This window comes from Zerene cesonia, chromosome 20 (genome assembly GCF_012273895.1).
Source record: "Zerene cesonia ecotype Mississippi chromosome 20, Zerene_cesonia_1.1, whole genome shotgun sequence".
NCBI classification, from domain to species: Eukaryota; Metazoa; Arthropoda; class Insecta; order Lepidoptera; family Pieridae; genus Zerene; species Zerene cesonia.
Window position 1 is genome coordinate 9,975,904 of NC_052121.1, and position 22,541 is coordinate 9,998,444.

Here is a 22,541-nt window from a genome sequence, read left to right on the forward strand (position 1 = left end):
GGAGGGGGGGGCAAGGAAATTCAAATTGGATTGGAGGAAGTTTAGATTGGTTTCAATTTTCTTGTCACCTTGTTTAATTTAGCCTCGCGACGTGTGCCGAGAAAAATTCTCTCCATCAATCTGGCGCTAGTTTGCGCGTGGTTCTCGTTGGAGATTCTTTGGTTCCTAGATTGTCAATATTATGTCGCAATTCTGAACGCAGCTGGCTACAAGTGGCCACGAGAATATGGCGAAATAAATTGCTGCAACCTTACTTTTTGGTGGAATATTTATTGTGGAAATGGTAAATAGGTGTTTTATATTTAGGGAATATTAAGCCATGGAACATACGGAAACCAAACTGTATTATATACGGAGTGAAAATCGAAAAGAAAATATTCTATTTCGAGTGAATTTTCCAAATATAGGCTTACGACGCGATGTCGGTGGCATACTTCAATTTATGCCAATAAAGTGTTATTAATGATATGCTCAAATGTATTGTTGTCGGTATTCTTTTTTTATTTATTGAATAAAAAGCTAAAGAAGAGGTCAGAGCCGCGTATAATTTCCCCTCTGTTCACAGACCATTCCTTTACTGACGTCGTAAATCTTTTACCTTAACCCTTAAAAGCAATACAAAAAGACCTTGTTCCTTAAAAGCAAGCAACGCATTTGCAGAGGCCCTAAGCAGGCACGCGATTTATAAACTAACAGAACATCACGCCTATATCATTAAACTAGCTTCGCCCTGCGGTTTCACCCACGTCAGTCCGTATCCCGTAGGAATATCGGGATAAAAAAATGCCTAAATGTTATTACAATTGTCCAGCTATCTACACCAAATTTCATTGCAAGCGGTTCAATAGTTTTTGCGTGAAAGATCAACAAACGCACACACATCCTTACAAACTTTAGCATTTATAATATCAGTAGGATATCGCGAAAAAACTTAAATCATTTATTCATACCCACATAATAGACTCATTTTGCACATTTTGTGTACCAAAAAGGCAAACAGTAGGTTCACAGACCGAGTCCAAAGATAGTCGCTGAAAAGCGTTCAGCCCCAAATCATGTTCATATTGAGGTCAAGAAAATTCCTTGCGAGCGTTACTTCCGAATGATTTACTCAAAGCAGACCACGGTTTATGACGGGACAATGACTTTGTTTGCATAGTTTTATATAGTGTTATGATACCGAACATCTATGTTCCAATTTTCACTTGATTTCTTTGACATGGTGTGTGGATTTGTGAAATGTTATAGCGATTTCATTTATATTTCGTGGGATATTTTTAGGCACCTAAAATCTTAATATTAGAAGATTTTCGATTTCTGAGGTGGATTATAGCCGAATGGTAAGGCGCCGCCCGGGAATGGGGAGAGACGCAGGTTCGAATCTCGCCTCAAGTTCGATGTTATTCTGTTTTGTTAAAAATTTTCAAATATTGTAGTGTTTCTATTATAATGTAAAAAAACGAATTCAAGTAAGGTTGTTTTTTTTTGTTTCGAGGACTTCCATTTAGATATCATTGTAGAAGTTTAATAGAATATAACTATTGATACATTGAAATATGTTATTTATTACTAAATTATTCTAGACTTTATTAATGACAAAAAAACAGACGAACATAGAACCTCCTCCTTTTCGTTTTTGGAAGTTGGTTAAAAATCTCTTCAGGAAAATCTGATGCGGATTTTAGGTACATACTTAAAGAAATTGGCAATTGGCGTAAAATATGTCTGACCCTCCAGGCACACCGGGATCTCGGTCTAGACTACTTAGGACGAGATATTTACTTTGAAATTCAGATATATTTCAGCATATGTCTGTGAAATGTGGGAGTGAATCTATTCAGGATACCACAAAATGACAGGCAATGTCACTCTTATCAGGGACATGGATCCCTTATCCCATTTAATATTATAAATGTGAATGTAACTCAACTTATCTATCTTTTTACTTGTCTCGTCAGCTTTGATAAATGTTGAACAGTGATAGAATATCAAGTCTCGTCAAGGAAACGATATTGAATGTGAACTAAAGGATGTGGAGATGTTGATGATGGATGGTGAACAGAAAATAATGTATCTGTCGTCGTATAACGTATCTGGGCGAGAGAGAGATTTTTTATGTATGAACGGGCTACTGAGCTGGTCGGTCCCCTGGTGGTAAGCGCCTGCCAATGCCCATAAACTTCCATAGGGATAAATACTTCTACAAATGCGTTGCTTTTTAAAATAAAAAGGATACAAAAAGGACTTTGGGCGAAGAAGAAGAAAATCCTTGAAAAGGTGTCATAAGATACGGAAGTCAAAGTAAAATCCTACTAATCCTACTAATATTATAAATGCTAAAGTTTGTAAGGATGTGTGTGCGTTTGTTTGCTATTTCATGCAAAAACTGTTGAATCGATTGCAATGAAATTTGGTACGTAGACATCTGGACAACTGGAATAACATATAGGCTTTTTATCCCGATATTCCTACGGGATACGGACTTACGCGAGAAACGCGTGGCGCAGCTAGTAACTAATATTTATATAGATAAAAGAAACTATTGCTCTTACAGCCTGGCGACTGCAAGCTACACTTCATATCTTTCGGTGATTGAACTATCCGACCAATATCTGAATTCGGCACTCGATACGGCGCACATATTAAAATGGATCGCCCAGAATCATTCACCGAAAGTCCGAATGTTTCAGATTTTAATTGAGTTAGATAACGCTGTCTGTCAGATTGAGATAGCTGACTCGGTCCGTTTATCGTCGAATGAATTCTCGAAATCCGATAACTTTCCAATTGGTTTTCACTCCAATTAACATTATCAACAATAAATTCGACTTTACCTTGATGTCGTTTTATATTTTGAAACTATTTGTTTGCTGTTTGTAGTAATTTAATTTCACTATAGTTTCCGATTTGTAGACTTAAATGAAACATATGATAATGTTTTATAATTTATGACTTGATTCAAAATGCTGTACCTTTTTTTTTTTTTTTTTTTTATGTCATAGCGGGCAACTGTGCTGGTGGTTCGCCTGATGGTAAGCGATCACCCCCGCCCATGAACATTCGCAAAGGTAGTGCCTCTACGAATGTGCTGCCCGCTTTTATGGGATAAGGGAAAAGGAAAGGATTAAAGACTGGAAAGAAGGAATGGACCGGGACGGGTGAGGAAAAGGAAATGGGCCTCCGGCTCCCCCACTCACCGTACTGTTATACCTAGTATCTGCATCCTAATACGCCTACCTCATCCCTATTCCTCCTACTCAGCATTTATGTCCATAGTTCCTAACCAATCCTACATTCCCAGTGAGTCTCTTCCTAACATCCATTTAAGTAACACGTATTTCTTTAATTAAAAAATCTTAAAATCTAAATGTTATTTTTTTTTAAAAAGCTATCCACCTAGAGGCTCATAACAGTACGAAACACAGTGGCATGCCACTATTTCACGCCGGTTTTCTGTGGGGGTGTGGTACTTCCCCGGTGCGAGCTGGCCCAATTCGTGCCGAAGCGTGCTCGACTACCACAATAAAAACCTACAGTTTTCAACAGGATAATGTTAACTAAACACACTTTCACACTAATATTATAAATGTGAAAGTTTGTCTGTTTGGATATTTGTCCGTCAATCACGCTGAACTACCGCTACCGAATGCATTTCGATGAAATTTGGTATACAGACAGGGTATGAGCTGAGTTGGATGATAGGATTTTTATCCCAAATAAATGCTCCCTTGGGATAAAAAAGGAATCTTTATATCTGGGCGACGAGCGTCTAGTTATTATTAAGAATCTTCTTGTAATTTTCGTATTCGATAATTACTTCGAAACTACAAGTATAAAATAGCATACGCATTTCGATTAAATATACAATACAATAATTAATAATATATAAATAATATATAAATAATATATAAATTAATATTTTCGTACGTAGCTGGACTTTCTTAAAATAACTGTAAAAGCAGAAAAGTTATCTTCGTCACTGATTTTCCCACGATATTTCTTCTGATTTTATCCCCTATTAAAGGTTACCCCAACAGATCAAAATGTCAAGTCATCTAATTCATTTGTTACAACGCAAAAATAATTCCGACTTCACTCCTTCAAAGCCCATCTTATTACATTATCGCCGTATAAAATAATAAATGGATCTGCCCGAGCGTTCAGAGTAAAGTTATAATTGTGCAAAGTTTCCAATTAAATAGACTTCTGCTTCGAATCCTCCCCGGCTTGTTTATCACAACTGTCAAATTATGTTTAATCGGTTTTCTGTCAAATTATATTAAATCGATTTTCTTTGAATTGTCAATGTTTATCTTGAGAATCGATTGCTCCGATTAGTTGGCGCTTCACGGAGAACGTTTCGTTCCCTGGGCTCAGCTTCGGAAGGAGCATTAACGTCTTGTGTGGCTTACATTATGACTTTCTTTAAATGATTTCATTTGAGTCCTTTTTTATGACAGATGCATCACTTGAAGGCACTATCTATAGCTTTCATTAGAAAAGAAGTTATAATGACTTTCAATGTTTTTACTTCATCATAAGTTAGAGAAACACTACGAATTAAGAACGTTATTGGGAACTTTAGATTAAATATGTATAAAACAGCCAATCATTATGCATAATTAAACCAACCTACGTCTTTCGCTAAACTTAGGCGGCGCTTTACAATTCATCCACCCTTAATCCCGCATAAGCAATCCAATTCTTATAATATTTCAGTTTTTGTTTCTTGGTTCTTTAATTTTTTCAAATATTACTAATCAAAATACACGTCACACGTCAAACAGTACTAACGCTATTAACACATGCCGGTCCCAATATATTAACAGCGTAAATCAGCGACTTAACAGTGCTTTGAGATTAATGTCTAGTTAGTTTATCGATTCCTAGGTAGTTAAAGTTAAGACAAATTGCAGTTGAAGCCGGCTTCGAACGAGTTATCGTCTGTTATTTAGCGCCACTGTTGCCTGTGTACGTTTGGGTAAAGTGCGCCTTTGTAATAATGTTCCAAATATTTCTTTTATAGAACAACGCCCTGTAGAAATCTCTCTTTATTTGCTACCTTCATAGATACTGATAAAAACATTAAAAGTTTACACTGTGGTTTAACACATATTAAAAAAAATGTCTTCTCTTAAACACGCTTTAAATTTACCTGTCTGTGTCATTTAGACTCGATTATAGGCCGTTTTAAACGGACAGATTTAATTTAAACTTTGTATACTTATTAAGGATCGGTTATAACAGATAAATTTCCTTATGTGTAGGCTGTATATTAGCAAGAAATTAGTTTATTCTAAAATTGAAATGTTTTTTAGTTTTTGAAACTATATTTATTAATTGTTATAGTGGAGATGCCTAAATGCTTCCTAATACGACGTTTAAAACGCGAAAGGCGTTTTACATATTTAGATGGATGTTTCTGTCATATTGTGTATTCAGAAATGTTTATAATTTAGACAGTACCAGTTCACTCTTCTCTTGAAGAAGAGGAGAAGAAGAGAGATGTTGCAACTCACCGTTCTGATCTCGCTCTCGGCCCCGTTCGGTAGATAGATGGTTTGACGTAAATTCGGTGCAAGCAGTTGCCTGTGAACAAAAACGGATTTCTCTTAAAACAGTACTCTTTCAGTAAAAACATTATCACACTGATATTATAAATGTGAGAGTTTGTTTGTTTCGACGTTTGTCCGTCATACATGCTGAAGCTACTGGACGGATTTTGATGAAATTTGGTACACATGTCTTTATAGGTATAAGCTGCCTTGAGTGATAGGATACTTCTTATGCCGATTCAATGCTCCTTTGGGATAAAGCAGAGAAATGTTTTACTGCGGTTAAAAGTTGCCAATTTTACTTTCTAGCCTCCTATCTCCAGACACAAAAATGATATCATGGTATCGCTCCGAACAGATAAACAAACAAACACACTTCCATATTAATAATATTAGTAAAAATTGAAATAAGAAGATTATACACATGAATTTCTAATATCCAATTCGAACTATTATTTATTCATTTAGACTTCGAAAGCACTTTTGAATCGTCACACACACGTCACATAGTTTTAATATTTACCACCGGTTCGAAAAACAGTATCACGCAATAAATATTAATGTAACAAATAAATTTTCTTTTAAAGCAACGCTTTAATTATCCCTCACAAGCATCACAAAATATTATCACTACAAAGACCTAACATTTTACGAAAACTCTGTGAATAAAGCATTGGAATAATAGGCACATATTTCGAAGGGAAATTAGCATGCCGATCATAGGAACCCTCGGTTATCTCCACGGAATTTCGCCGTAAACAAATTCCACCAATAAATTTATTTTTCTGGCTATATTTTAATGTACCAAGATACGAAAAATAAGCGATCTGTTGAAAAGACCTGCAGTATTTTGGTCTATCAATGTTAGAAAGAAAACTTTTGGTCTCGCTGCAGTCGTATTGTATTTAAAAAAGGTCTTTTAATCGGCTCTAAAGACAGCCATCAATTGTCTATACATTTTTAATCTTTTACGTCATAGCGGGAAACTGAGTTGGTTCGTCTGATGGTAAGTGATCAACAGCGACGATGCTAATGGGCTGCCCGGTTTAAAGGAATGCGTGATAGGGAAAGATTTGAGAACAGAGAAGAGGGAATTGGCTGGTAAATGTGAGAAAAAGATTGTGATTTTTTTGTTGTTTCACTATGCTGACTGAATGTTTATTATTGTTTCGTTCATTCGAAATACTCTTGTATTTTAAGTTATTTATTTATGCAACAAACATCAAAATGGTTTCATTCACTTATTGCAATTAAAATCAAATCATGTTTGTTATGATAATCAATTTCGTAAATGTAAAACGCAATCAAAACGAATACCGCTAGATCCCTTAAATTGCGGCAAAAAATAAAGGGACATATTTTGCATTCTCCGCCCTGCCCCGGGCTAGGTTTGGGCGGGATTTCCATCGACGTTATATCGGAGAAATCTTGTTCGCAATAATTTGAGCGTCATCGTTTAATGCTTATCGGAAAGTATTAAAAATTCGATGAAATATTCCTGTAATATCTTTCTAGATCGTATGGATTATTTAGGATCTAACTTTGTTAGATATTGTGTTCTGAATTTTGCTTGAGGCTAGCATAGTCGATTTAGCCTTCAGGTTTAAACAATTAAAATAATATAAAAATAAGTATAGACGTAAAGAGATATATACATTTTACGAATGTGCTACGGTTTCTTTGGAAGGTTGATTTATACATACATTTATTTTTATTTATTGCTGAAATTAATATCGTATTTGAAAAGTATGATTTGAGAGGAATTGTGTCAAAAAGGTATAATTATGTCTTACACGTGGAAAAGGTACACGAAACGAAGCTCACATTCTTAATCAAATATATTTATTTCGTTTTTTATTTCACAGTATATCCAATGTTTTTTTTGTTTGTATTTTGGTTTTGTGTGTTTATTTTCATTTCTTTCCTTTGTTTTTTTTTATATATTTTTTTTTGTTATTTGCATGTTTTTTTATTTTGTATTTTCATTGTTCTATTATGTATTATGTCCTTTCCCTTCTTATTGTGTACACTGTCTTCCAAATCTTTAATTTTCTATTACTTCCGCCTAACTTGGGTTGCTTGGAAGAAATTGCTATTGAGCAATAAAGCCGCCCTTTGCCCTTTCCTTTCCATTTCCTATTTTTTTGTTAATTTAATTGTTTTTGTGTGCAATAAAGAATATTTCATTTCATTTCATTTCATTTCATTTCATTTCATTTCAATGTTACTACCTTTTTACTGCCAATTTTTAAAAGACTCTCTCATTATACTATGACCGTAACGCGAATATTGTAGGATCGGAATGCAAAAAGATGTGTTCTATGCGCCGTGATGGGACAATTTAGTGGGCATACTACTAATTATAAACACGAAAGTTTGTTAGTATGGATGGGTGTTTCTAAATTTTTCAACGCAAAAACAGTCATCGAGTCTATATGAATTTTGTATAGAGATAGAGTATAGTCTGGATTAGCACATAGGCCACTTTTTGCTGAATACCACGCGGGTTACAGCTAGTCGTATGATACGTTACGTTGTTAATGAATAGATTCATTAAACCTCTAAAAGAACCTGCTCATAATAAACTTAACAACGCGCCAGAAGTTAGCAATGTCTCATTATACGCATACGAATCCCGTTAAAACACGTTCTTCATTTCTCGAGTCCTTTCTAATTACTTTTGCGTACATACTTATTAAAATTCAAAGCAGTGCCATAATTCATGTAAATCCAACATAATCATACGCTAAATGACTTTATTATACGTGTACTCAAACAAGAACAAAACAAGTATTAGGCGTTAAAGAGGGCTTGAAAATAGGCACATGTGAGTCTATATCTATATCTAGATATAAGTGCCTACATTCAATGCTATTTTGTAAACATATATTAACTGGATAAATTATTTTAAAATCAATAAATTGTCTTCCTCAACATATGTATCATTGGTACGACTTTTTTCCTATGTCTGAAGGTTGCCTGGCAGAGACAGTTTTGAATTATAAGGTCGCTATTTGTTTATTTTGTAATATTCCAATGGGACCATAAGCGACACCGCAAGACGCATCTAGTTCTCTATAAATTCTATTTATATTGATAGTAGAGTCTACCTTTTATACAGCGCTAGCTGCTCGCCCCAGCTTCTCCCGTAGTACATACATAGCCTATCTCACTCAGGGAATTTGCAGCTTTCAAACAGTGAAAGAATTTTTGAAATCGGTCCAGTGGTTTTCGCATAAAAACGTTACAAACATAGAAAAATATAAGATATCCTTTAGTTTTCTTTATAATATTAGCGTAGATTGTAAATTAATAGGCTCCCTTGATGGAGAGATAAAGCTGGCACAATAAACATTAATCGCTCCACATTTCAACAGTAATTTTTCATGTCAATTATAAAAAACTTCGGCTATTTAACGGAGAACAGGCGCACAATAAAAATAGTTAATTGAGGGGAAGTTTGCTCGTGAATTTTATTACGTTTTAACTTTCGAATAATTCCGCCAAGAATCGGGTCATGGGCTGAGATAAGCAGGGGAATGCGCCAATTGCTTTTGGGCTTAATTCGCTGATTCGAAGACAGAGGTTTTTGGCTTACGGGAGTGCAAAAATGCTGTGTCAGCGAGTATTACAAAAATATAGTCGGATATAAAAACGGTTTAGAAAAAGATGACCTTATTTAGTATAAAAAAATTATTTAAAGTTAAATTCACCTTAATGAGCGATTTTCGATGATAGACATATTTTTTTTTAATTCTGCAACTTTTATCTGCTTATATTGATGCTTTAGGTGTAATAACTAAACATTTCTTCAAAACCACGAACATCCGATGTTTAAATCGCATCGTATCGTTAGAAAAAAGTAGATAATTTATTATATAAATGACGGTACTACAAAATCAAAATGAAATATAATCATAAAGAAAATTTTCCAGCCCTTAGTGCCTAATACCCACCACCTGGATCCAACCTAGCCTTTATAATGCGAATCAGCAATGTTAAGCTGGTCTCACGCACGATCTGACTATTTTAGAACCGCGCAACGGTTTCATCCGAGCGCGCGTAACGCACGCGTCCGAACAAAATCATTCCCACTCTTCGCAAACAAGATTATCGTTCACAGTTCAGTGGACGCGTCGAATCGAGCACAACAGTAACGTCCGCGCGACCGGTTCGCGTAAACAACTCTCAAGTCCTTCCGAGCGAATGAACGAAAGGCTGGTAAACACCGTCCACGGGTCCGCGTCTGAACTTCTTGTTAGCACGCGTTTTTGATTCCCCATTGTACCTATTACTTCGTATGGTTTGTTAAGTTCACGTGTTATTTTTTACGTTACAAACGGGTATAGGATAAATTGTTAAAGAGGAGTTGACTGTAAATTTATTTTTATGTCGTCTGTCTTTTATCTTATCTTTGAAATAATTATTATAATGATGAAGATAATGAATAAAGGATTTGATTGTTTAAACAAATTAATCTCTGGAACGGAAACCGACTTAGAAAGTTTAAATAATCTACAATACGACTGCCTTAATGTACATTACAATTGTACATTTCTTTACTAATCCGAATTAGCCAAGCTGTCCTACAAGTCCCTACAAGTCGACAATGTCATCTCATCGCTAGTGGCAACTCAAATACTCGCAAGTATTATTGAATATTCTATACTAAATGGGCGTTGAGCACTTGGCCGGCCTATTACAGCCGACTGCGTAATGTATGTAGTGGCAGATCGACGGCTGTAGCATGCATTGTCGCATGTAAGCCGACAAGCCTGCCCAGTATTACCCAGTGCATATATCTTTGTATTCGCAAGAAGCCGACAGAACTGAAGATGCCATTAGGTCTATTAAATCAGACCTTTCTGTGGTGCCTTTAATTGTTTTATGGTGCTATTGTTCTAGCATATTGGGAAGATTGGTTTTATCTTTATACGTTTAGACGATTACGCGAAAAGTTTTTCGTCTGCATCTTGACTAGTTAGAACCTAAAAAAAATGTATTTACTTATAACTAGTTTTAACTAGAAAGAAAATGTTTTAAGAGATAATAGAATTTAGCTGTAACAGATGTAGAAAATTTATTAAGTTTATTTAATGCCAACAAGTGATAAAAAATTAATGACGTAGGCGCTATAAGAAAATGTCATGGCGCCTATCCACAGACTATAAAAACAGAAGATAATATAATTTCATATTATATCAATGTAAAGAAGAAAAACAGATATCATAGGGATACAAGCGTCTATAATCCAGTATTCTATCTTAGACACGTGTCCAGTACCAGCGTCCAATTTCCAACACTTCAATATTGCTTTTACACGAACGTTATCGTCCGTGAATTTACAATGGGGATGCTGGATGCTAAGCAAACATCCATTGCAAGCGTTCTGATGTACACTGACGTCATAGCACGGTTTGTGGTGACCGGCGAGGCGTGATATTTAACCTCTGGTCGTCTGAACAGCGGTAGACTAGTATAACATTGGATGTCGAGGCATTTATTGTAATAGAATCGATAGTGAGTTTAGTTTACAGAAGAACTCTTTGGTAATGTTACTTTAAATAGTAAAGATACATACTAGTGTATAACAACCCGCTATGGTTTTTGGATTTGTTTATTTATTATTTATTTATATATTAAGGCTCATATACATAAAGCTAAAGTACATCCTATCCTATCCTACTAATCCTACTTATATCATAAATGCGAAAGTTTGTAAGGATGTGTGTGTGTTTGTTGGTCTTTCACGCAAAATCTACTGAACCGATTGTAATTAAATTTGGTACGAAGATAGCTGGACAACTGGAATAACATATAGGCAACTTTTTATCCAGATATTTCTACGGGATATGGACTTACGCGGGTGAAACCGCACGGCGCAGCTAATTTTGCAATATAATTTAGTAGCAAACCAACCCACAACAATATAGATGAATTTTATAATGATATCATATATATGTTTAAACCAAGCATAAAACATATAAAACCTTCGTTATTATTACGTCACGATTTATATGTTCCGTCTTCTTTCCTCTATTATTCAACATACAACTAACTCAATTTCATAAATATTGTATGAAGTGAAATATTTTCAGGACAGAGTACGATCATTTACATAATTCCAATTAAGATCTCCATCTTGACAAAAGCTTTTAATGCGATACCTCATCTTATATTTCTTATCCTTTAAGTTTTTGCGAGAGCTACGTTTAACGTGGGTATCTACTTAAATCATTGAAACAATTTGCTTTACAAAGGCGATGCCAGTTAATTTCTTATTACTCTAGCAAAACCTAATTGGTGCATTTTGTCGTCGCTATCTCTGATATAATCTGCCATTTAATTAAAAATTTCTTCTAGACGTTAGCGTTAAAAATCTGCTTCGGTTTTCACTGTTTATATTGTAATTTGATTTTAAAATGCTGTTTTTATAATATCCTTTTCATAGTCACTGATTGTTGCTGTATTAACTGTGTTTTTATTGTTTTTATTGAATAAAAATATTTACCCTTAACTTTAAACAAATTCGATTAGATAATTTCATAACAATATTTTTATTCTTTTAAAATGTTATTAAATGCTATAAAATTTTCAAGCATTAAGAAAATTGTGGGTTTGAGCGCAGGCTTCTTATCTTTAAGGCAAAATTTAATATGACGATATTAAAACTCAACCACTAAAAATTATATAACTATCTTAACGTGAGCTGTACTTTGTCATAAACTAAAACTCAAATGCATACAGAATTTTACTGCAAGTATTTAAATCAAAATAAATTGAGATTACAATATTTTCTTTATATACTTAGTCATAGCGGGTAACTGAGCTGGTAAGTCAGGTTGTCCTGATGGTAAACGAACACCACCGCTCATCGCAGAGATAGATATTTTGATCTATGCATATTTTGTTGTTTTTCTTTAATTGTTAAGTAGCTTTTATGTTTTAGGAATATTTGTAAAAGAAAATATTAATAAAGTCGCACGTGATTACGTAAGAAGTTGTTTTAAATCGATGCACTAAATCAGGAATCCCACTGAGGATAAATTCGCTTATAAAGCCGCCCCGGAAATAGCCTAACTAAATATACGAAACTACATTTAGCAACAGGATGAAATAGCATTCATCGCTTTTAGCTCTAATTAGATTTTGGCGCAGATTTAATCACGTGGCGTTTAAGAATTCAATCGGCTGTGATGACGCGGCGGGGACGGATTATGCGGTACAAGTAACAGGAGGTATTGGATGTATCTCTCATATTAAATGTACTGTTGACTATATATTACATAATATCATAATGGTTAATGGGAAGGAATCCCGCCCTCTTTTGATTCGACAAGATTTTCAGAACGATCACTTTTAAGTTTCATTCTGCTGTCTGGAAAGTGCTTTTGGAATAAAAAAATGAGTATATTTAACAGATAATTGTATTATTTCACGAAAATCAACTCAACGAAAACATAAACTGTACATTTTACATAGATATTCTGGATTTTCACATAACTTTTTATTTGAGAACAACGCACGCTGAGCGTACTATTTCAAAATACCTTGTTCCGTAGTGTTAATTTGGGAGCAGGTACCTATTTCACTCTGAACAAAATATTAAAAGATTATCTCCAAGCCGGGAATTCAGCTAATGCACTACTGGTACTATTTGCTTAATATTCCTATTAACACACTGGGCTGCTGAAGTCTTTATTAAGAACAAGCAAGTAAACAGTTTCATCATGCATACGGCTCGTTTAACGCTAGACGCTGACAGATTCAATTGGTTGTCATGACGAGGCAAAAGGTTATGCGAGGTCTAATTTATGAGACCGAAGTCTTCTCTGCTACCGTTCATGTGCAGTTTCCTTCTATTTTAGTCTTTTGGGATATTACACGAAGATCTATCGCTTCATTCAGGTCTGTATATCAATGTCAAATTCTTGATGCGGGTGAAGCTATCAGCCTCATATCAATTATTGAGTGGAATTTATTTTTCCTTCTACATCATGTGCTTATACTGTAATATCATTTATTAACATTAATAAATATGTGGACCAATGCCCTTTGTCCTTATCATGGCCTTAATAATAATTGATGTAGAAACGTAATCTTGAAATGTCTTTTGGGACAAATTAAAAGACCCTTTACATTTATTTATTTACCTTTGGGTCCAAACTGATTAGGTTTCATCTGGGCATGTGATATGTCAAATAACATCGCCTTTAGGAGACCCAAACCATCTTCCGAACATTTGAAGTAATTTCAGATGACGTCATAAATTACGAACAAATAGAAATATAGAACACTATATTGTATGAATCACGCTTAATCCACCTTTCGTGGCAGATTTCTTTCGTGTACAAAAACGTTCGTCAGATTCATCTAAGGCCATCCAATGAAATTATTATCTCAAATATAATGTCGCAAGCTAATTACAAACGACCTCGCTCGATTCTACAGCATAATCCACCCCGTTTGTCATGGGAAAACCTTTCTTATTAGCCCCGACGCCTTGGGATAATCGCACGTAATTGCCTGACAAGGAAACTCGTCCTGGATTACTTTTTGCTTCTCGAATGGCTTAAGGACGAGATTCCCTTGGACGTGCACAGTTTCGCTTATAACTTATGCGGAGGGCTGCTCTTGGTGACACGTATAAAAATTGGAAATTTTAAATTTCATTTTTAGCTGACGACGCTCCGTCCTTGCGAGAATCTAGCTCAGCTTATAAATAAAACAGACAAACAAAGCGTCCTCACCGTAGTTGTAATATTTTACGTAAACAACATAATATTTTCGTTGTATTTCTGTCTGCACATAAATAATTATAAAACAAGTCTGCAGAATACAACAATAATAATCAATTATTATTTATAAGATAAAAAGAATCATGGTTTTTCCATTTACGTTACAAGAAGTTATAACAGTTTTATGTAGTGCTTGCATTTATGATTTCCATTGACTTCTGTTTGATTTAGACCACGAAGTGGAAAGGGATCTGATATAAATCGAATAGTTGACCTCATCTTGCCGTCGTGGACGAATGCTAACCAGCTCCCGTGGCTTCTCTAAAGCGGATCGACGGAACACAGTGGGGATTTGGATGGGATGGTCGGTAGGAATCCGACATAACCCACGGCTTTATCTGCGGAGGCCGTGGGTTGCAAGATTTCCCCACTTATGAAAAAAAACTACAAAAAAAAACGGGTCGCATCTTGCCAACAACTTTATTCTAGCCACTTGCCCAGGTTGACATTTCACATCTTGAAATTCTAAGCCTCGTCACTTGCACGAAATACTACGTCTTTTACTTCTCCTAACTCTGAATATGCTCAAACGTACATAGTATTCGCGCAACGCAGTATCCTGCTAAATTATAGCTGAAATGTAACACGGGCCACAAAGCAGGCACGTCATATAAAATTCAAGCAATATTCAGGAGGGAACAAAAACTAGTGTACTGTGCATTTCTCGAGTCCTTTGCAAATAGGAACATAGCAGCTGCTCGAATAGTGTGCATTTGTATGGAAATTTGTGAACTGTTTATTGTGACACTAGAGCTATGTATGAATTTAATACTTTACCTTACATACAAAATACATACAAATTATATACAATGTTCACAATTTCAGGAATATAATAAGAAGTAGTCCTGTTCAAAATGTTAAAACTGCGTTATATTGATTCAAAAGCGCTTCTATAAGAAATTGAATTGAATGAATAAATGTTTGAGTTTGATACTGAGTTACTCTCTCACACTACTTAGGTTTGAAATATGTCAAACGTTTTCGCTAAAGTGCTACTCGGAAGACAATGTTGGTTGGCAATTATGATAATGAACTCTTTTATTAATCTTTTATCAAAGCATCAATCTTCATTAGTTTCTCCTAGCCAAATCAGTATTACTCTACGATTTTAAAATTGATAATTCAATGTCCTTTTTAAAGAAGTATAAACGAATAAATGTTTATGTTTGAAACACGTTGAGAGTTAATAATTTTGCCAGATATAATAGTCGTAACTTTAATGGAATAACATGATAAAAACATCACGTGCCTTATGAAATTAAACAAGACTTTATTGATGTATTTGGTGAATAAATTATTAAAGTGAATTATTCATACCTATTAGTATATTCATACTTCGGACAAAAAATACTCCGGACTTTCAGGGACAAAAAATATTGGAAACAAAGAATAGTTTCAGTACCTATTTTATATCATTGTTGATTTAGATATATTTATGTTCATTTTTATCTATTACTACTTTATCTATTTTATATATTACCCGGCGGGCGTTGCTAAACCAACAACTAAAATAAATCTAAGAATAAAGGCATCAATGAGCATATTATACAAACCTTCTCCATGGAATCGGTCCAGTAGTTTTTTGAGTTCAATGATGACATACAGGCAAACATTCATTTTTATATACATAGATTATATTTTCTTGTATTATGCCATCGAATAAACATCACAGGATCACAGCTAAATCGCCAGTAGAATGGGCACAGAAATGATCATGCTATATTAACTTTTATGCGTCCCTGATTACAATGTGATGGCTCGGCTTCGATATGGAAGGGTAGAATGCTTCATCGGCTATGTTATTGGTCATAATGGATGAACTTCGAATCGTAGTTTTTTATTAACATCCCGTGGGTAGGCGGAGCGTTTCATGTTGATCAATTTATGTTGTACTAAAAGGTTATGTGCTTGGTGAATAGTTTTATGAACTAGCAGTCCGCCCCGGTTTTACGCGTGGTACATAAGTACTCACGTCCCAATCTAGTATCAGAAGTTTCTCCTTCTATCACTCTTTCTATAAAAAAAATATATTATAAGCTGGAATTACAAATACCTAATTCATTTTCAGTATGATATGACGATAATTGTTTTGTTATATTGATATATCATAGTACATACAATGCCCTATTTTCTACAAGATTCGAAAATAGCTACTTTCTATGTTGTGATATTAAGAAAATAATTTTGAGCGTTCAATTATTGGAGACGTCCAATATTTGGGAACACGACATCGCGTGTGCGGAACACCTGCCCGTTCCTCGAGAGCTAATTTATTGAAAAATAGCATATATGGAAGATTTTTTTCTTATGCCATATGCGGGCAGCTAAGCTGGTGGTCCGCCTGATGGTAAGCGATCACCACCGCCCATGAATGTTCGCAGAGGTATTGCCTCTGCGGATACGCTGACCGCTTTTAAAGAAGATAAGGAAAGGATAGATGACTGGAAAGAAGAAATTGACTGGGAAGGGTAATAGGCCTCCGGCTCCCCCACTTGCCGTACGAAACACAGAGTAAATTGTTACAAATAGTAGAGGGTTCATTTCATATATACACCGGGGTATTTTTATACTAGCTATTACCCGCAGTGTCTCTGGGTAAAAAGTAGCCTATGTGATCTACACTATAATCTATCTCTGTACAAAATTTCCTAAAGATACGATAAATTGTTATCACGTGAAATATTAACAAACATCTACACATCCATCCATCAATACTTACAAAATTTCGCGATTATGATACAGCAGAATTTATAAACATTTTATTTCTATTATAAAAATAATATAGTACATTTCGCATGTACTGTGAATCAACTTTTAGGCACTTGTTAGGCGTCATTATAATAAAATACAAATGGAAAGGCCAAATTCACATTACCAGCGTTTTATTTGATCAAACAACTGCGGCATATCACAATAAATCGTCACTAATGAATACGCTAAATAAACGCTTACTTAGTCCCCGTAAATTAACTTGTTACAAGACATGCCACGTGAAACACGCGAAATGCTAGGCTCCCTTCGCTGTTATACGTGCTGTTCAGACGAGACGGGTTTGTTACGCATAATTTTTCCGTGTTAAATGGCTTTAAGAAATAATAGGGGCATTTCTAAAACTACTGCTTCTACCTTCGCTTGTATTGCTATTCTGAATGTATGTCTTTTAATGTGTTTATTTTCCTATGTCTTTTTTTTAAACCGTATTGTCTTACAATCACAGAGATCATTATGAGCTTGGTAATTAAGCTATAGTGCACATTATAAAGTGCAAATAAAGATATTTTACTAAAACAACCTATTAATTACAGCAAGTTGTAATTATATATATACTAGCTGCGCCCCGCGGTTTCACCCACGTAAGTCTGTATCCCGTAGGAATATTGGGATAAAAACTTGCCTATGTGTTATTCCAGTTGTCCAGCTATCTACGTACCAAATTTCACTGCAATCGGTTCAGTAGTTTTTACGTGAAAGAGTAACAAACATAAACACATCCTTACAAACTTTCGCATTTATAATATTAGTAGGATTAATAGGAAGTAGGATAGGATTTTAATGCTGTAAACCAAAAAATATTGTACTATATATATTATATTTTTTTGCATTACATTTTTTTAAACCAATATATTAACAAGTTATGAATATACTTGATACTTTATTATTCATTTTAGACGTACGGATCCAAAGATGCCACAACATACACACAATTATGATACCTAAACCATAGACTAAAGAGTTCAAATTTCAAATGCGCGAAAGAATGTATTGAAACAATATGTCCAACTATGCAAAACTGAGAAAACTAGACGCGGACACATTGCAGAAGCTAACTGAGGGACCGGGGCCAGCTGACGAGTGTCTCTGCTCTTTGTTTGCTCCAGAGACAAAGAGGAGCTTCGCAGCATCAGTTAAAAAGGCCTTTGGCTTTTCTATGAAACGGAAGAAGGGGGATGTGGGCGGAAGAGAGATGGATATACCTTTCAAATTCAGTGTGGGAGGAGCGGGGGGTTAGTAAACCACCTTATGTACCAGATTCCACCTGGATATAAATAATGGGTATACTACAAATGGCCCATATCCTTCTTTACCCTTCCCATTCCTTTCATTTATTCCTCTCGTCAATCCTTTCTAAATCCCTTACCAATATGAAGTCGCCAATCCATTTGGTGAGGCGTGCGGTCTGCAATCGACCTTACGCCTCTCCAAATGTTCATGGGCGGTGGTAGCGCTTACCATCAGACGACATACAAGCCGATCATGATTTAAAAAATGGGCCTTCCAAACATTACGTCACACAAATTTTGTGGTTTTTTTAACCCCTCCCCCCTCCTTGTGACAGGATTTTAGGATATTTTAAGAACCCCCTCCGCCGTCGTACATTTTAAATTGTATGCATTTATTTAAAAAGTCTCAAATAAAAAACTCACAATAATTTCTAGATCGCATTCGTAAATTTTAAATTTCACTTCGTATATATGCAGTTTCTAAATCTTAACATGTGACGTCACAAGCTATTGAACCGTCCAGTCCCACAATGTCATAAACCCCCCTCTGACGCGTGACGTAATGTATGGATGACCTCTTATGAATGCAACTGTGTCCCTCAACCAATAAGGAAGGGAAAAGGAGTTAAAGACACAAAAGGACGAAAGAGTAGAAGGAATTCGAATTGAATTTTAATTCCAGCCTTAAAATAGTATTTTGAAACTCTAGTATTTTGAAACTAAATTATGACAATCTATTATATTATTTGTGTTACTCAATAAAGGGTCGACTATTTCGGCTAATGTTTTTTTAAACTTTATGTCACAAAAAACGTACGACGGGTGTAGTCGGATCGGAGTGCTAGTTCTAAATAATTAACAGCTTCCGGCCCGTCGAAAGAAGTATTGAAACGACATAAATCTTGCGGTAAATGCGGATGTGACGACGAACATATAGTTTTAAAACACTCATACGCAAATATACGGATCACTACACCGGACGTGACGTCTTTCTGCCCCTGCCCTACTAATTGCTTGCCAGGTATCGTAATTTTTCTACTATTAGTAGAAATTAGTTGGTATTAGTAGCATTGTGGTTGGGGATATATTTATTTAAACTCAAACTAAAACATCTATTTTATTTTATGTCATACTCGGCAATGGAGCTGGTGGATCGCCTGATGGTAAGCGCTACCAGCGCCCATGAACGTTTCACGGAGAGGCGCAAAATCGATCAAAATGGAATGGGATTTAACGGAAGGATTGCCGAAAAGAATAAGGGAAGGCCCAGGAAGGGTAAGGAAAAGGATATGGATTTAATAAGACTTCTTCTAGAAGCACTTGGGAATCGTTATAACACAGTTATAACATTTACCGCCGGTTCGGAAAGCAGTTTCTACAGGTAAGAGCCGACAAGAAACTCTGTAGTATACTACTAATATTATAAATGCGAAAGTTTGTAAGGATGTGTGTGTGTTTGTTCCTCTTTCACGCAAAAACTACTGAACCGATTGCAATGAAATTTGGTACTTAGACAGCTGGACAGCTGGTTGGACTGGACAACATATAAGCAACTTTTTATCCCGGTGAAACCGCGGGGCGCAGCTAGTTTAATAAAATTTGTAGCTATGAGGATGTTAATATTATATGTGTTGCGCGGTTTTATCTGACGACCAACTAAAAAGTTTTACTTATTTCTTATCTACGCACGTAATTTTCGTTTCGTTTTCTAGATAAAGATAAAATTAAAAATAATATAAAAGTGGTGGTCGAACGCGCTGAGCTGCAACCGCATGCATCAGCCAACGTCGGCACTGAAGAAATAATTAAAGATGACATTAATTCCGAAGAGCAAGAGTCTGTTTAAAAGAAGAGAGGAAAATTTAAAAAAAAAGAAAGATAAAAAACGAGAGAAAGGAGATTTATTGTTAAAATTGTTTTCAATATGGTACATGCTTTTTTTTAATTAAAAATACCTATCACTACAGGATATAAAACAGAGTCGATTTCTTAGTCCCTATGTCCCTATGTATGCTTGAATCTTTAAAAATACGCGACGAATTTTAATGGGTTTTTTTTTTTTATGTCATAGCGGTGGTTCGCCTGATGGTAAGCGATCACCACCGCCCATGAACATTCGCAAAGGTGCCTCTACGAATGTGCTGCCCGCTTTTATGGGGTAAGGGAAAAGGAAAGGATTAAAGGCTGGAAAGAAGGAATGGACTGGGATGGGTGAGGAAAAGGAAACGAGCCTCCGTTTTTTTTAATAGATAGTGATTCGAGAGGAAGGTTTATATTTATAAATCTGTTAAACTACACCAAACTAACACGTGCGAAGCCGCGGCCAAAAGCTAGCTAAAGTATAAAAAAATTAATATATGAATTAAAAAATAGAAACGTTTGAAAACATTATTTTTAAATAAGGTCGAGATAAAACTCTCATGGTGAGCTCAACACAGATACAAAATGCCTAGCGGTTATAATTTATATAAAAAAGAAAGCTTTATAAAATACTAGCTTTTCGCCCGCGGCTTCGCCCGCGTAGAATTCGCTTATATCGCGCGACATGGTAAGGAGTATTTTCTTCGCATCAAAAAGTATGGTTTGTTCTTTCCCACGTTAAGCTCCATTTTCATACCAAGTTTCATCAAAATCGGTTTGACAATAAAGAACTTTCATACAAACTTTCATCCCCTCTTTCAACCCTTTCTACCCTTTTTTCGCGATAAAAAGTATCCTATGTCCTTTCCCAAGTTCATTTCTATCTTCATATCAAATTTTGTCAAAATCGGTTCAGTGGTTTAGGCGTGAAAGCGTAACAGACAGACAGACAGACAGAGTTACTTTCGCATTTATAATATTAGTAGGGATTGTAAGTGGAATCCTCACATATTCATTCCAATTACTTACGATCCCGAACCCAATATATTTTTATCGGAGTTCATTTTTATCCATTCCGTAGAATAATTTGATCAATACACCCATTGACGTGGCAAGGGCCCTTCAAATATAAAATTACAATCGTAAATATCAACTACATATTCGTTTTCATCAAATCACAATATTGCGAGAGATAATATTTCCATGATTACAATAAAATTGAATTCGATGCAAATATTTCTCCAACTCCCAAAAAGTTAAACAAACCGTTCTAGAAACTTCGAGAAACGAGTTAAATTAATTACATAATTCGTTTCGAGAGTAAATTCAACCGATCGACGGTCGACTCATTAATTATTTCGAATTTAAATGTCGTAATTGTTTTAGGTGTGTTTACAATGGCATGTTACTTAGCAGTGCCAAGCTGTTCAGGTCAATGGGTGGATTCAGCTTTCACGTCACGAGGGGTCATATAGACGTGGTTAAGTCACAAGAAGTTGAAAATTTATTTTGGTAGTAATAGAGACAAGTAAAAATAGGTATTTGTTGTGCGTAATGTTAATAAATCCTGTATCTAACTGTAACTCTGATAACAAAATATAATATATGTATATCCGCTGTCACTACGGAAACGGGTAGGGCTCATAGAATCACACATATTCATGAGACAGAGTTAAAAAGTTGCCTATATGTTATTAGAGTTGTCCAGCTACTAGCGTACCAAATTACATTGCAACCGGTTAAGTAGTTATTGCGTGAAACAGCAACAAACACACACACATCCTTAAAAACTTTCGCATTTATAATATTAATAGGAAGTAGGATAATCAAGTGTTACATTTACATACCAATTTGACAACACACAAACGACACCCGTCTGAAATAGCAATAGTTACACGAACCTTTTTTTTTTTTTTTTTTTTTTTTTTTTTTTTTTTTTTATAGTGGGGAAATCTTGCATAGATACCCACGGCCCCCGGGGATGGAGCCGTGGGTTATGTCGGATTCTTACCGACCAAAACCCCACTGTGTTCCGTCGAGCCACTTGGGTGAAGGGGCCACGGGAGCTGGTTAAAATTCATCCGCGACCCCCTCGGTGGCTGCCCGTTGCCGGGCCAGGTGCAATTAGAGCGGCAAAGTGGGATTACCGCTCTACCCTCCTGTGGGCGGCGTGAGCGGAACACGCCCCACGCCGCCTCGCCGTATCGGACAATAGATTACATCCCCGATCCATTGCCCGACGCCCTTCGTCATGGAGGCAGGTTGCGACTGTGTAAAGCAGTCGCAACGCGGCGACGACGCCCAATAGGACGTCGGCGCCGCATCGG

The 22,541-nt window shown here is 35.7% G+C and overlaps 1 protein-coding gene across 1 annotated transcript in view; it reads right to left on the minus strand.

Annotated features, from left to right (window-relative positions):
* LOC119834893 (disintegrin and metalloproteinase domain-containing protein unc-71-like) overlaps window positions 1–22,541 on the minus strand; it is a 316,054-nt gene that overhangs the window by 7,079 nt on the left and 286,434 nt on the right. Inside the window, exon 9 of the mRNA XM_038359411.1 lies at window positions 5,520–5,589. Within this exon, the coding sequence (XP_038215339.1) occupies window positions 5,520–5,589 (70 nt within the window). The remainder of the gene's footprint in view (window positions 1–5,519; window positions 5,590–22,541) is intronic.